The sequence below is a fragment of the Phalacrocorax carbo genome, chromosome 11, assembly GCF_963921805.1.
Source record: "Phalacrocorax carbo chromosome 11, bPhaCar2.1, whole genome shotgun sequence".
NCBI lineage: Eukaryota > Metazoa > Chordata > Aves > Suliformes > Phalacrocoracidae > Phalacrocorax > Phalacrocorax carbo.
Window position 1 is genome coordinate 21314838 of NC_087523.1, and position 15505 is coordinate 21330342.

At 42.0% G+C, this 15505-nt stretch overlaps 1 protein-coding gene across 5 annotated transcripts in view; it reads left to right on the forward strand.

Moving 5' to 3' along the window:
* The first annotated feature begins 3220 nt into the window (after window positions 1-3220).
* The window catches only part of ATRX (ATRX chromatin remodeler), an 88467-nt gene continuing 76182 nt past the window's right edge, over window positions 3221-15505 (forward strand). For 3 of the 5 annotated variants that reach the window (XM_064463393.1, XM_064463394.1, XM_064463396.1), the window contains exons 1-3: window positions 3221-3394; window positions 12331-12381; window positions 15254-15366. In XM_064463393.1, the coding sequence (XP_064319463.1) occupies window positions 3375-3394; window positions 12331-12381; window positions 15254-15366 (184 nt within the window). In that variant the 5' untranslated portion in view covers window positions 3221-3374. The remainder of the gene's footprint in view (window positions 3395-12330; window positions 12382-15253; window positions 15367-15505) is intronic. The other 2 variants (XM_064463397.1, XM_064463395.1) reach the window with 2 other exon arrangements.

The window sequence follows — 15505 nt, forward strand, 5'->3', positions numbered from 1 at the left end:
GGTGATATCCGTGTGGCCAAGCGCACATGTGCAAACACATGATTACGACACACATTCAGACATGAGGGTAAGAACAAGTTAAACCTTTTGGCAGGCAAGGGGATAGCTGTCAGTGTCTGGGGAATATGATGAGATGGTAGCTGCCACGGGGCTTTTGGAGAAAAATGTAGATACTTTTATGGTCACAGCTACTGGGCATCTGACTAAATGTACAGCGAGGCTTATTCTGTGCCTTGTTAAAGTGTGAAAATAAGCATCACAGTAATTTGTTTTATACTTGGTCTATATTCCTGACAAATCAAAGTAGACGTTTTGGAAGTACTGAAGACAGTCAATTGCTTAACTTTCTAAATATTTGGAACACGCAAAGAAAATCAGGTGCCTGAATCGCATATGCTTGTTTGGATGTGCTGCCCATGACATCAGATTGTGCTCCATCGTGGCATCTTGTAGCCAAAATTTGCCAGCAGAAAAGAATGGTCTGCGGTGTTCCATTATGGTTTATTAACAATGGTTTCTTAGACTGTGTTTTAAAAATTATCCAGTCTGTAAGAGAAAAATTTTTGCTGAAGCCAGATTTTTTTTAAGAAGTTAAAATTTCCAAGTGCTTTCATCTGCTATGAGAGATTAATTCTCACAAAGGATTTGGAAAGGTACTGGCACGTTGTTTCTGCATTGGACCTTGATGTTTACTGCTTTCTCATGCTGAAAAGGTTTAATTATCAAATACAAACCACTACTCAACTGATTCCATACCATCACTTTGAACTTTACTATGGGGACTAGAAAACAGCAAGACAAAACCCAAACCCAGGCTCCTGAGTAAGCAGACACGTTTTCTGTTTTTACCATGCTTTTTCTCTGACGAATAGAAAATGAGTTTCATGGCACGTAACCTATTCCATTTAAAAGCTCAGATCTTGACCATTCCTATAAAATAAGTTTAAGCATAGTGTTTTACTGTTCTGGATTAATTGTGCTACTTTTACCTCAGACAATAATCTGAAAAAGATGTATATGTAGTTTGTATTTCTAGGTCAGGAGCACATAAAGTTATTAAAATATTCTCTTGTCAATTGATTACTATACATGTCTTTCAGCCATTTTTCTTAAAAGTAGGCTAATATCTACTTAAGAAAACTAATTACTATCATTATGGGAAAAAAATAATCAGTGTGATGGGAGTCTACAGTGGCCCTTGGTTTGTCCTGCAAACTAAGCTCTGAATCCTCGTTCTTCCAGGTACATTGGAACAGCCGGCAGCGTCTGTTAGTAGAGCGCTGGGTGAAGGGGTCCTGATACCTCACAATATAGTATTAGGTTTTGTCTTCTGGAGTATTTGTTGGGAGAGGGAAACATTTCCATTCTTACTTTATCCTGACTTTTTTCTCACAATAGGATTTCTTTTTCATGTGCAACTTCCAATATGTTATGAATCGGAGGCAATTAAATTTGGTTTTTAAGACTGTTTTCAAATACCTTCTTCCGTCCCCCAAGGAAATAGTAGAAGAAAAAGAAAATATTAGAGAGTAAAAGTAATATACCTATGTAGTTATTCTAAATCAGTAGGATATTAGTCCATAAAGCACACTAAATCCCTTGAACAGGAAAATGTTTTGTGTTTTTATTTTAATCCCACAATTGGAACACTAATGCAGAGCTAAGAACAGGTAACGCTTCTGGTTTAATTCATCTGTCTGGTGGCAAAAAAAAATTGGGGTTTTTTTTGCAATTTTTCAATGGAATTTGTAGCAGTTACTTAACATGGATTTATATTTTTCTCCTAAAATTTAGCTAGAAGGCAGGTGATGCTTTGGTCTTTTAAAACTGTAGCATTGACCATGTGGTAGTGTTTATTAAAAAAGCTGTTATTAAATCTGCTGTTTGGTATTATTAAAAGTCAGCAGACACAGGATGCAGTTCTTGGGTAAAATGTTAAATTCTAAAGCAAATTCTGTTTAGACTAGTTGGTAGAATTTCCCTGGGATGTATAAGCTGTACCTGCTGAAGTACGAAAATGCTATTTATTCTGTTATCACTGCCTTTTAGAATGAAATGGACACTAAGGAGTAGTTAGACTTAAGATGACAAGACTCACAATTTTTTTCTCTTATTTCACACATTGCCTTATGAAACCAGGTGAGTTGGTACTTTTTTTTTTAGTTTCTGCAGGAAAATACATTAATTTTCAAAACTGGTTATAATAAGTGATTAATAGTTGTCACCTGGTTCAAATTCTCTGTGGTACTGGACTTGGGTTTGGTGGGTTGTTCTGTTTACATGAAAACCCCAGCCAGCTGAGCCCAGTAGCCTTCTCACAAAAGCACGTAACTCCTTTTCCTTTGGATAGGGATGTATTCCAATCCTCTTACATACAGATTTTTAACGTTGACAGGAACGTAGAAGCTGCTAGTGCAAGCAGGGAAAATTATCTTGGCATACTTGTGTGATGCTGGTGATGATGTGTTTCCTTATCTAAAGAGTTTTCTTTCTTTATAAAAAGAAAAATGTTCTAGCAAAGCTGGGCTTAAGTGAAGCTCCAGCTACCAGCATAAGCTGGGTGCTCTTCAACAAGTTGAACCTTGATAATTCTCCATGTAGCTTACATTGTTCATCTCTTGCTGCCTTTTCATTCTGTACTTGGGAAACTGGCTCCTCCAATGCTTGCTTAAGTCCTTGGGTCCTGGTCTGCCTTGTGTTCAATGGCTGATCCCCACAGAGGGTTAGGGTCATTCTGGTGCTGTTATTGGAGTTTTTCCGGCATCACAGTGTTACTCTTTGTATGGCCCTTGTGTTTAAATGCCACAATTGACTTGGTGTTGTTGAATCCAGGTAGCAGAATTGCCTGAAGCCGCAGTCCCCTGACGCTGCGGTGGGTGGCTGGGGACGGGGCAGACCCGCCCGTCACTGTCGGTGCTCGTCTGGTCTCCTGCCGCCCGTTATGGGGGACGTGGCTGCGCTTAGCTCCCGCCACAACGGCCGGGGCAGCCGTTGGCTGGAGCCCCCTGCTGGGCAAAGGCGTCAATACACCTTGTTTTGAAATGATGTCACGGGACTTGGTGCGTGACGTCAGGCCCCTGCAGGTGATGTAACCCTCCCTCCAGCCAATCAGAGCGGGGAAGGTTGGGACGGTGACGTGAACGACCCTAGCAACAGGCCCCGTCGTAGCCGCCCAATTAGAAAATCGCTGGGGGCGGCGAGGAGCCAATGGGAGTCGGCGAAGGAGGAAGGCGGCAGGAGGCAGGTCTCCCTCGGCCTCCCTCCGATAAGATGGCGGCGGAGCTTGCGATGGTGGCAATAACGGCTTTGTCTCCTTTCAGCGCCTGAGCCCGGTTCCGGCCCGGCCGGCCGCACCGAGCAGCGGCGGCGGAGACATGACCGCAGAGCCCGTGAGGTACGGCCCGGAGCCCGCCCCTGACGGCCGGCCCGGGGGGGGAGCGGCGGGCGGCCTCCGCGCCTCCTGCACCGCCCGGCCCGCGGCCTAGGGGCGGGGCGGGGACGGGCCTGGGGCGGCGGGCGCGGGGAGGTCGGGATGGCGGCGGGGCCCGGGTGGGCAGCGCCGGGGGAAGGGGACGGCGGCGCAGGCGGCCGCGCGGCGGGCTGGCCTCGCCTCGCCGCGGCGACACGCATGGCCCCCTCTCCCACGCACGGCGGGGCCGGGCCGCGGCCCGAGCGGCGGGAAGGGCCGGGCCGCGGCCCGAGCGGCGGGAAGCGCCGGGCTGTCCCGTTCCGTTCAGGCGGGAAGCGGCGGGAAGGCCCGGAGGGGCGGGGCCGCCATCGCCGCCCGCCGCCGGCCGCCGCGGGGATGTGCCCTCCGTTCGCCCGCCCCACCGCCCTCCCGTAGTGCCCCCTCCGAGCCGCGCATCCCCCGCCGAGGCTCTGTTTTCCTGCCGGGTTGCAACCACCCCCTCCACCCTCGAAGAGCTGTCTCCTACCGCGGGAATTACTACGAACGCTCCTGTTTTGCTCCGTAAAGTCAGTAAGCTGACAAAACCCCGAGTAAAGTCAGTGTTAAGGAAGACGCCATGTTAAACTATTAATAAATAGTTGGCTTTGAACGTTTTCAGTTCATCGCGTCTCAGGGGGCTGATCCACACACCCCGTCACCCACAAATATTCCAGATGCCGAAGGCGCTGTATAAACAATAAAGTATTGTCGCTCGACCGTCACGAATATCACACATATCATCAAAATCAAACGGCGTTAAGAAAGGGGAGCGTCATGCTGCCTTAAGTACTGAGCCTTGGATAAAGTTTTCCTCTGTGGTTGTATTTGTGTATCTTCACCACCCAGTTTTAGACTTATTTTGTGTAGTTCGTAACTGTTGTTGAGTTTCAGCCCACAGTTAAAAGGATGGTAGTTTTCCCTGCTCTTGTGTCTTGCTTGATTTTAAAGCCTTAATGTTCCTGAGGAAGTAATGCCTATGTAATCTCCTTCTAACAAAAAGAGGTTTTTAAAAGATTATCATCGTTGCTGATGTTGATCACATGCTGCACGTAAGTCATGAGCATTGCAAATACACATTGTTTGCTACACGACTTAGCGGTTCCTTCTGGCTATCTTTTCTTCCTTATTTTGTAAGATAGAGAAAGGAGAAAGAGATGGACAACCTGGTTCTCACATCCACTTTCTCCCCTATGTGTTCTTAAAGTATTTTGAAAGCTTAAACCACTTCTGTCTTGGATTGATTATTTCCTGCGTAGACTGAAGTACTAGTTAAGGGGCTTTCTCTTCCCCAGTTCCTGAAAACCAGGGGTAGACTTAGATTTCTGTATAGCGAAAAGATTTGGTTTAGTAATTTTTTACTGACTGTTTTGCTGTCATAATTAGCATTACACATTCTGAAAAATGCTCTTCCGTTTGGACCACTTTGCTTTTTATTTTACTGTGACTATCGTAGTTTGTTCCCTGTTTTCCTGTATCCTGTGTTGTCTTTTTTTTTTAACCATTTGTTCCCTGTCTACAGTACGAAGGTTTTGTACCTAACCCTTTCCACATTTCTTATGTTGTCATTAGTGGAAAAATTAGCATTACTGCTAAGGGGCTGCTTTAATTGGTGTTTCAGTGGAAGAGGATTCGGAAGCTCATACATTTTCCATGCAATTTTTCAGATTACCTGCAGATGGAAAGGTAAATTAGATTATTTCAGTTTATTTGTAATCTTTAAGATCAAGAAGTATGGCCAAAGTAGATTTGAGACTGCATGTAGTCTTTGGGCTGGGTCTGTCCCACGTAATAAGCAGGCCCTGTGCCATTCTACTTCTAAGTAGATGGGCATAAAATTTTTTTTATGGTGCTCCAGACTTTTCCTCTGGTCATGTTCTCATTCAGTCTAAATGTGTTTTATAATTCTCATCCCACAGAGCTTACCTTGACCAGTTTGTTTTCATTTTACAAGAACAGTTCTATGCCAGGGCTGGGCGTGATGATGTAGGGTACCGTAGTTTCAGGGTTGTAAGCCAGCGAACGCATTGCACGGGCTGCTTCTTATTTTGTGTCAATTCAAGTTCTACTTAAAATTGGAATTGGAGGGAATGAGAGGGAAGAGAGACACACGCGTGCTCTCTCTTTTTCCCCATTTCCCGCAAGTCCTGTTGGCCTGTCAGCTGCCTGCGTTTCTGTCACCCTGCACTGTCACCCTACACATTCATTTCATCTTCTGCTATTTGCATTTTTGCTCACGTCAGACGTGTACAGGAATAAAGCTAGGAGGTTGTTGCTAGAATTCTTTGGAAGATTTGCAGACCTTTGATGGAAAATCTTTTCCCAGTGCTTCTTGAAGACAGAGTTATAGTGTTCAAAAGGAAATTAATCAATCAATACTAGTCTGCTGTCTATGAAGTTTTAAACTTTGTTACAAGAAATACTTCTATTTAATATAAAGAAAGTAGGAGCCTCCCATCTGCAGGGTGAGAGGTTTGGAATGCTGAAAAACATGGTGAAATCTGGAAAAACGTACTCCAATTTAAAAACTTAAAAAACTTTAAAAATAAACACTGCCTCTGTAAACATTTATAAAGATTGCTCTACAACTTTTGCCCAAAAAAACTTGTTTTTTTTTTCTTTTGGAGTGGAGGAATCTTTGTCACGGAGACCTAACCTGGTCCTACCAATCAGTTCATACATTGTACAAAATAAGCACAACAATAGAAAAAGAAGACAAGTTTTTAATCTTACCCACTTGAACCATCTGGTAGTCAGCATAGCGGTATTAGATATTTCTTTTTTTAAGTTAGCGAAATAAACTTCACTTTTTGACAGTTCAGACTTTTCTACTTTCAGTGTGATATTTTGGTAACTTGGTCTGAACATTTTTGTTAAATTTTTGAGTCTCTTGAATTTCTTCATTCTGAGTGATATTATGGGGTGGTTTGAGCCATGCTATTTAATGCCACAATAATCTAATTGGAAATAAGTCGACAGCAGTCTTTGATATTCTCTGAGGGTGAGGTGTAAGTGAGCCAGCTTCCACACAATCCTGTGGAATGGGCACAAGCAGATTCTTTGTCTCTTCCCCCAAAAAGAGCAAAACTGGAGGCTGGCTGTCATCTGCTGTGCCCCAGAGCCAATGTGTTGCGCTATTTAAATGAAATTCTCTGAGAGGAACTTACTGGTGTGGCTTCATTATTTCTGTTTTAGTATAATCCTGTCTATGTTAGGGGTTTGTAGGCTTTGTGTCAGGGTCGCTGTAGGGTGTAACTGAAGGTATCTTCATTTTCTGTGCAGTGATTTGGTGTGATAGAGGGGTGCGTAATACAACTTCTGCAGTCGGATGGCCTTAACGTTGTGGTAACGTGAAATTCCTGGTTCTGATATAGATGAGCACTTGCACCCTCTGCGCAAAGGGAGGAAAAGTGAGGGCTTTTTATGTAGATATACCTCACCAAAAGAAAATACTGAAAATAACATTAAAATGTGCTGTGTTTAAAACAAATGCCTGCAGTCTGTGAGAAAGTACTTTTTTAGATTGGATCGCTAGATGTGTCTTTTATAAACAGGGAAGGCTAAGGATACTGCTGAATCTCACAAAATCACATTTCGTATCACTGGAGCTCAGCTTGTGCAGGTGATTTGGCAACACGAGCCAGTTCATGGATAGGTCAGTGGCACATTGTTCCAGTGGTGAGTTGGGAGGGGAAAGAAGAAATTGTAGGAATTCAGTGGTAAATATAATGGAAGGTTTTACTTGACTTTAAAAGATGGTAGGTGAAGTGCCCTGATTTGCTGAAGGGAGAGTCTGAAGCTTTCATAATTTGTTACAACATCTCACCACCAGGAAGTTGTTGTTCAAGATGGATGATAGGTTGATTGATGGCGATATATTTTCTTTTTTTTTTTTTGTCCTTTTCTTTAGAAAAGGAGTGAAACCTTGAAAAAATCAAGAACTTGATTAGCCAGGTTGTTGACCAGTGTCAACTTCAGTGCTCTTCAGGCAGTTTATTTGCAAGTCTGAAGGCTGCATAGTTGTAGAAATTTCTATCTTAGTGGGTCCAGCTGTAGGTCTTAATAGGTTCAGCTGTAGAAGCACCATCTGCCTTGTTGGGCAAATACATCTACCATGTAAAGCAAAACCAAAAAAATTAGGCAATAAATTCAGGACTGACCGTGGGGCAAACTGAGGTGACTTTTATCTTGTAAAATAAAAAACCTACACTTCAGATGGGCTTACAACCCTTAAAACCTGAAGCAAATGTGATTGGCAATATCTGGGAGACTTGAAGGGACATGCTTTAATTCTTAGAGCTTGTAACGAATGATGTCTTGTTGAGAATCTGTGATAAACTCCAGGAAGCTGAAGGAAAATGAAGCAAAAGAGAAGCAGTTTTAGAGTTAGAGGGGCATGATGCTGTTGGATGTGGAGCCCTTCTTTCCCTTTAAACAAAGCACATTCAAGCTTTTTAAATACAGTTGTTTTGTATGTTATATATGCTAGTTTGAGCTTCCTCTCCTGAATTTATGTAGTAAGGTATTCAGTTTGCCATTACTTTTGTATCATAAAGGTGAAAATACTGTATTTAGATTTTCAAGTTGTTGACTTCAGTTGGTCTTTTTCAGCTTGCAGATTATTCTGCCATTGAAGTTACAAACTCCTGTGTGGCATTCAAGCCAACTTAAGAGTAAGATGGTTTGTCTTTGCTTTTTTCTTTTTTCTGTTTTGGTTTTTTTTTTTTTTTCCTTTTAAGCTTCCACAAAAGAAACAGGTTAAAAAGCAAAGAATCTTTCACTTTTTGGTGAAGCATGGTAACTCTTAGCCAAACCCTGATCTGGTTGTTTGGATACCATCTCAACAAAAAGAAAATGTGTAATCTTCCTTGAATAGAATAAAGGGTCTCTTAGTGACTTTGAGCTATTGCTTTCTCATTCCCCTTGTGTGTCTGGAGCCAAATAATTCTGTTTACTTGTCTGAACCTGTTATGCTGTACTTAGTCTCCAAAGTTGCTTTGTCCGCATCATCAAGTGTCTTCAACTGTGCTAGGTATCACTTGATTAAGCCCCTGTGGATTTAAAGTCGGCTCTAAACAAAGTAAAAGAGTGAATCTGTGTTAATGAAGTCTTAAGCGTAGATTCCCCGGGTTTGGTGAAGTGCTAGGTGCCTGCATCTCTTCTCAGCCAAAGCTTCGGTATTCAGGTATTTTCTGGCTGTATCTGATTAAATTAGTTTAATGTCATACAATTCCGTCTAAACACAAGAGAGCTTTCTTACTGTGAGAATGGTCAAACACTGGAAGAGGTCACCCGGAGAGGCTGTGGAGCCTCCGTCTGTGGAGGTACTCGGCACCTGACTGGACGTATTCTTGGGCGACCTCCTGCAGCTGTCTCTGCTTGTGTTTGGGGGTTGGCCTAAGCTATCTCCAGAGATCCCTTTCAGTCTACATGATTCTGTGATTCTTGGGGTCATTTACCTGACCAGCTCTAATTTTGCTGCTGTGGGATAGCTCAGCCTCGCCTGGCGTGTTGCTGCTGCCGAAGGTACGCTCCCTTCCTCCCCGGCTCTTGACTGTCGTCACCTCTGCCTGCACTAACATCTGTACCAATGAGCACTGTGCTGGATTAGGGAAATTATCTACATTTAGTAGAAAAAATGGCTACTTTTAATATGGGTCAGCTTCTGCGCATAGGTCAAAACAAATATGTGTATTGACGTGGAGGAGAAAGGAGAGGACTGAGAGTGTGGGTGGCTTCAGGGGTGTGCGTTGGGGCATGAGGGCTTGTCCTTTGGCAGTAGAGCTGGTTTGTGCCAACTTGAACAGACTGTGAATCCTGATTGTAAAGCCTCGCTTGTTTTGGCATAATTGGTATATCAGTTTCAGTAAGTTACAAAATATTAATCTGATTTAGGCTCTACAGTAGCATGTAGCTTTGCCCTTGGAAAACCATTGTTGAGTTAAAAAACAACCATTAGAAGTGCTCTCTTTTCCCACCTTTATAAAACCATATTCTTTTACTGGTTCAACTGATATGATGGTAGGTTGATTTTTATTTTCTGCTTATGTATTTTTTCTGAGAAAAGTGGGCTTCTTAGGATATTGCAGGTGTGTTTACTCCTCCTCTGATCACGGCTAAGAGAACAAACAACTTCTATTGTAGGTTTTATCACCTTTCACTCTTTCCAACAGCCTTAAGCTATTTCATTCATGTGTGTTCAGCCACAATCTTGACACGTTTTGTATGGAACGACTATGCAGGCTCTGCTGTTGTCACTGAAATCTTTGAATTGGGGTAAGGCTACCACTTTCCCTTTTCATCAGGAAAAACTTCTATGAAGATTTGCAGGTGGCAGAAAACTGGCCTGATTACATCAAGGCTTAGGTAGTATGAGAGGAAATTACATGTTTGGGGGTACTGCCTAGTACCAGTTTTGAAATCATATGTTTAATTATATAAATTTCAGCTTTATTTACTATAAACCAGTAATTTTGAAAGGCGATCATGTTTGTAACACATTTTCCAAAGCATTTCTGTGTCTAAATATGTTCTGATCTCCTTCAGAGCTTCGGGTGCATCCATATTAGCTCTGAATTAAGTAGTGCATGTTTCAAAAAAGTCTGCAGATTGTCCTGGCTTAGTCAGTTTTGTTGATAACGCGAGGAGAGGGGCTTAGAGTGCACAATTTGGATTCTTTCCAGGTGGAACTAAGCTGCAAAATGTGCTCCAACTGCTAGTGCTTGTTCAGTCTGCAGAACCAGGCTACACCTAGTTTGAATTACCGAAACGTAGGTAGCATGGATGTTGGGTCATCAGCACCAAACCTTCCTGTGTTCTAATGGAGACATAGTCTGTTCTTTCCCTTCCTCTTCCCAGTGTCTTAATTAAAATATTCAGAGTTTTGCTCCGGGTTGTTGGATTTCTGTCATTCACATACAGACTGAAGCAGAGGATGGTAGTCTACAGACCAGCAGTTTAAAAGCACATCTGGTTTTAGTTTTCTTTAATTTTTTTTTCCTAAGGATTGTTTAATTTAGTCTGCTTAATACTTGTTCTGCAGTATTTCATTTCAACTTCAAAAGTGAAAAAGCATTGGGACTTAACTTGAAGCAACTATAAAGATGAATTTAAAAACTCGTGCCTTTGAACTATTTAAAAAATTTAAACAGAAAAATTTTGGACAAGTGTTGAACTTAAGGTGAGTTCTTAAGGTAGGAAATTTTGCAAAAGTGTATTTGTTGACATTGAGGTAGGTGAAAAGCTGGAAAGCGCTCCTGTTTCACTGACTTCAGGAGCCACTTGCAATTCAGATGAGGGACACTTAATTACACTAAATGTTGGTAGGATCCTGCAGAAGAATGAGAACTTCAGTTGTTTAAAGAAAATACAGTTTTAAAACTATTCTTCCAGATGTTGACAATAACTGGGACATTCCCCGCCTACATTTTTGAAGTGTCTGAAGAAAGTAGATAAAAACTGAGCACAATAACAAGTTTTTTCCAGTGTAGTATCACAGTATAGTCCAGTATGACCCGCATTTGCTGCTGAAATGGGTGGTCCTGTTCTTTCCCTTGCCCTGGCTATGAATTCTCAGCACCTCACCTGCCATGAGAGAGAATAATCATGTGAATGTGTGGCAAATCGGAAGCAAATGAAAACTGTTCCTTAAAATTTTATATTTCCAAGGTGATTTGACTCACTTTGCAGAAGCATGATCATCAGCTAACACAGGTGATCAGGTAACGTGGTGGGTTGACCCTGGCTGGACACCGGGTGCCCACCAAAGCCGCTCTGTCCCTGCTCTCCTCAGCTGGGCAGGGGAGAGAGAAAAGACCAAGAAAGGCTCATGGGTCGAGATAAGGACAGGGAGATCGCTCAGCAGTTGCTGTCGCAGGCAAAACAGACTTGCCTTGGGGGAATTAATTTAATATATTGCCAGTCAAATCAGAGTAGGGTAATGAGAAATAAAACCAAATCTTAAAAAGACCTTCCCCCACCCCTCCCTTCTTCCCAGGCTCAACTTCACTCCCAATTTCTCTACCTCCTCCCCCGCAGCGGTGCAGGGGAATGGGGGTTGGGGTCAGTTCATCACACGCTGTCTCTGCCGCTCCTTCCTCCTCAGGGGCAGGACTCCTCACACTCTTCCCCTGCCCCAGCGTGGGGTACCTCCCACGGGAGATAGTCTTCCATGAACTTCTCCAATATGGGTTCTTCCCATGGGCAGCAGTTCTTCATGAACTGCTCCAGCTTGGATCCCTTCCACAGGGTTGCAGTCCTTCAGGAGCACACTGCTCCAGCGTGGCCTTCCCACAGGGTCACAGATTCCTTTGGGTGCATGCAACTGCTCCACCGCTAACCTTCACAGGCTGCAGGGGCACAGACTGCCTCGCATGGTCCTTCACCTCAGGCTGCAGGGGAGTCTGCTCTGGCGCCTGGAGGACCTCCTTCCCCTCCTTCCCTGACCTCGGTGTCTGCAGGGCTGCTCCTCTCAGATATTCTCACTCCGCTCTCGGCTGCTGTTGCGCAGCAGATTTACCCCCACCCCCCTCCTTAAATACGTTATCCCAGAGGCGCTGCGCCCGTCGCTGATGGGCTCGGCCTTGGCCAGTGGCGGGTCCGTCTCGGAGCCGGCCAGTGTTGGCTCTGTCGGACATGGGGGAGCTTCTGGCAGCTTCTCACAGAAGGCAGCCCTGCAGCCCCCCACTACCAAACCTTGCCACGCAAACCCAATACAGGTAAGCACATGCAAGGGGACAGCAGTCAACAGCCAGACTAAATTAAATATGTTGTGTCCAGATTATGACACCACCTGTCCGTTCATTTTCTTCTTAAGTATTCTGTTGATTTGTAGAGTCATTTAGCCCAGTACGGGGTTTGCCTAATACGTACTTTTTTTATCCTAGTGAGAGCCAGGCATGTACTGTTCAAGATTACAGCACTTGCTCTGAATTTAGGTAAGAAATAGTGTTCTTATAAGATAGTTTCTCAAGGTCACGAATCAGGTTCATGGCCAAACCAATAATAGTAGGACACCTTTCCTTTCATTCCTATTTTAATTAGGCTGAACAGTGTTGAAATAGCTCTAGACTGATGGTGAAGCCATTTGCTTAGAACGCGCAAGCCTGAAAATGCTAATAAATGGTGTAGGGACTTGCTGTATGGTAGAGGGAGACTGCTTGCTTCACTTAGTGCTTCTGAGGTGTTTCTGAATTTTTAGGCTCCTACATTTTTTAAAAAAAAACATGCATTTTATAGGTTGATCAATTTACTAGTGGATGGGTCTATTAATATATTACAAAGAATAAGGATTTTGCAGCAGGAGGTTTGAAAAAGATTATAGATCATATATTTTCAACTATAAATGCATGACAATAAAATTGCTTTTGGACAGAAATAGGTAAAGCATTGCCCTAAATTAAAATTCCATTGTGGTGAAGTATAGTGAGTGTAACACCTCTACTTATATTTGACCTGGTATTCCTTAAGACAGGCTTATGGTACTAAATGCTGAATAATCAAGAGGAAAAGCAAGTTGAGAAGACTTTTTAGTAGTAGTTTGTAGATTTAATTGGTTTTGGTTGTTGTTTGTGAATGAACATTTTTCTTTGAAAAATGTAATTTTAGGCTAGTTAGGATAAGAGTTAATAAATGTAGTAGATAACGTTCCAAGTGTGAGTCACAGAGACGCATGCTGTTCTGAATTTGTTTTGTGTAGAGAACAATAATAACTCCTCTATAGTTCCCATTTTCTTTTTTAAAATGCTGTTACCAAAACAAATTATTTATAAAGTAAATGAGCAGAATTCCACATGTGGGTTTTTTTCTTTTTACTGCCAAAAATGTATGTTTTTTGTGGCCTTCCTAAATGTACATTAGTTCGTCAGACCGTCTGGAATGGATATAAAATCTCTTTTCTGTACTTTTACTATCAGATAATTCTGAACAACAATTTACGTGGTTGGGGTTTGTTTTTTTTTTAATTTGATGTGAATAAATTTTTTATTAAATATCCTTTCTGAAATAGAGCATGCAATCTGTTAAAACTGAAGTGCACCATTATCGTGTTCTGTAATGTTCTCCAAGTATGCGCTCCATCCATGACAAAAATGGACGCCCAAGTTTAGGGACTGGCAGTTGTGTAGCAGCACGTGTCCAGTAATTAGAAGGAAAGACTTTTAGACAGATTGAGAGAAAAATTTTAGGATACACTTGAGAGTAAAGCAGGCTTTGTTACACACTCTTTCAAAGTTGCTCAAGTGATGGATGGTATGTACATAGTCTCAAAAGAAAGGTGTCCTTTACTTACGTGGAAAATCTTTCCATTACAAAGTGCTGTTTAGTTTTATTTTGAGTACTTCAGAAGATTTAAAGAAGTTACAGATTACTTTTTTAAATGGATGGTTTATTCTGTTTTATATGTGGTTATTTTCACTGGTTTAAAAAGTTTGCATTAATGCCATGATACCTTTCACTCATTGCTCAAAAAAGTACTCACCTGCATGTCCTTATAAAAGAGGTGATTAGGGTTTTTTTAGCAATAACAGTTAAATTGAAAGGCAGAAGTTAATAAACTGATGCGTTCAGAGAACTAGTAGAGATGGTAGAGAGAGTGGATTGAGCTTCTGGTAAATACTCAAAAGGTCCTACAACCCGTAAAACAGGGACAGAAAATCTTGCTGCTTCGTGCTATCAGAAGACTATTTTGAAAGTAATAGGGAGATAAAAGTGAGAAGGATGGAAGCCTGAATCCTTCATCTGGGTTAACTTAGGCAGGGGGTAGTGCAGTCGAGCCGTTTGAAAACCCATACCTAGTAGCAGATAAGGTATGTTGACTCAGACATGTCAGCTGGCAGATTTTAGAGGACTGATAGTGTCCGGGGAGGAAAGCGGTGACGAACAGCTGAGCGCAGTAACTTCTGGTTCGGGGGGGCTGCAGCGCACCTGCCGCCAGAGAAGGGCACTCGTCTCGGGAAACTGTAGAAGCTTTGGGAGGAGACAATCTGAAAGAAACAACGTAAAATGAGAGGGGATAACACGTAGATAATGAAGCGGTATAGCTTTTTAACAAAAACATAGGATAAAGGTGTTGCATTTTTACTGTAATGAGTATATATATGAGGTTAACGTTCCTGGTGTCTAAAACTGGCTAGTGAAAACTCCCCAGGGTAATATTTTTTTATAAATTAATTTAGAATACTCGTACAATCAGATCAAGAAATGATCTGATCCTACATGGTTGTTTTCTGACAAAATCAATACAGGGTACACAGTGTATATGTACGTGGCTGATTTAATACAAGCTTTGCATAAGCACATAGATCTGTCGTACGCAACGGACCTGTTTGTTTCTGAGGCTGTAGGTGAAATGTTGCTATTATTTCTAGTGCTTTATATCCCCAAAGGTTACATTTTTGGTAATAAAATAAAGATGTTATTATTTCTACCTGTTTAGCTTTTGACAGAGTAGAATCTTAAATTAATTTTTTTGCTATCTTCATAGCAGCATTACCACTCAGACTTTCTGGAATCTTGTAAATAATTTGAAACAGTAGAAACTATTTAAAATAGGGTTTTCACTGTTAGTGTTAACAGAGTCCTTAGTGCTTTTTTTTTTCAATAAGGCTGCACCTGTTATTTTACTCAGGGTTTAACAAAATCATATGGTTTTATTCACTTTGATATTCTCTTGCAGAAACAAATGTTTAAGGAATAACTGAGTTTCTTTTGTAGGTGTGCATTAATTGCGATTAAACATAATTTCTTTCAAGCTTGCTGAATTAGAGTGAGATGTAAAGGTAACTTCAAGTTTTACTTGTATTTTAACAGTGAAAGCAAGTTGAATACATTGGTGCAGAAACTTCATGACTTCTTGGCTCAGTCATCGGAAGAATCTGAGGACGCAAACTCTCCTCCAGCATTATCTAAAACAAAAAGCATAGGTAAAAAGACATTTTATGTTTTTATTATCAATGTATATATGATCCTGGAGTGAAATAACTTTGTGTTGTTATTCCACCATGTCACACTTCACTGGGGCAATTATGCAAAGTCTTAATGTGATTTAAGTGGTGATATCTT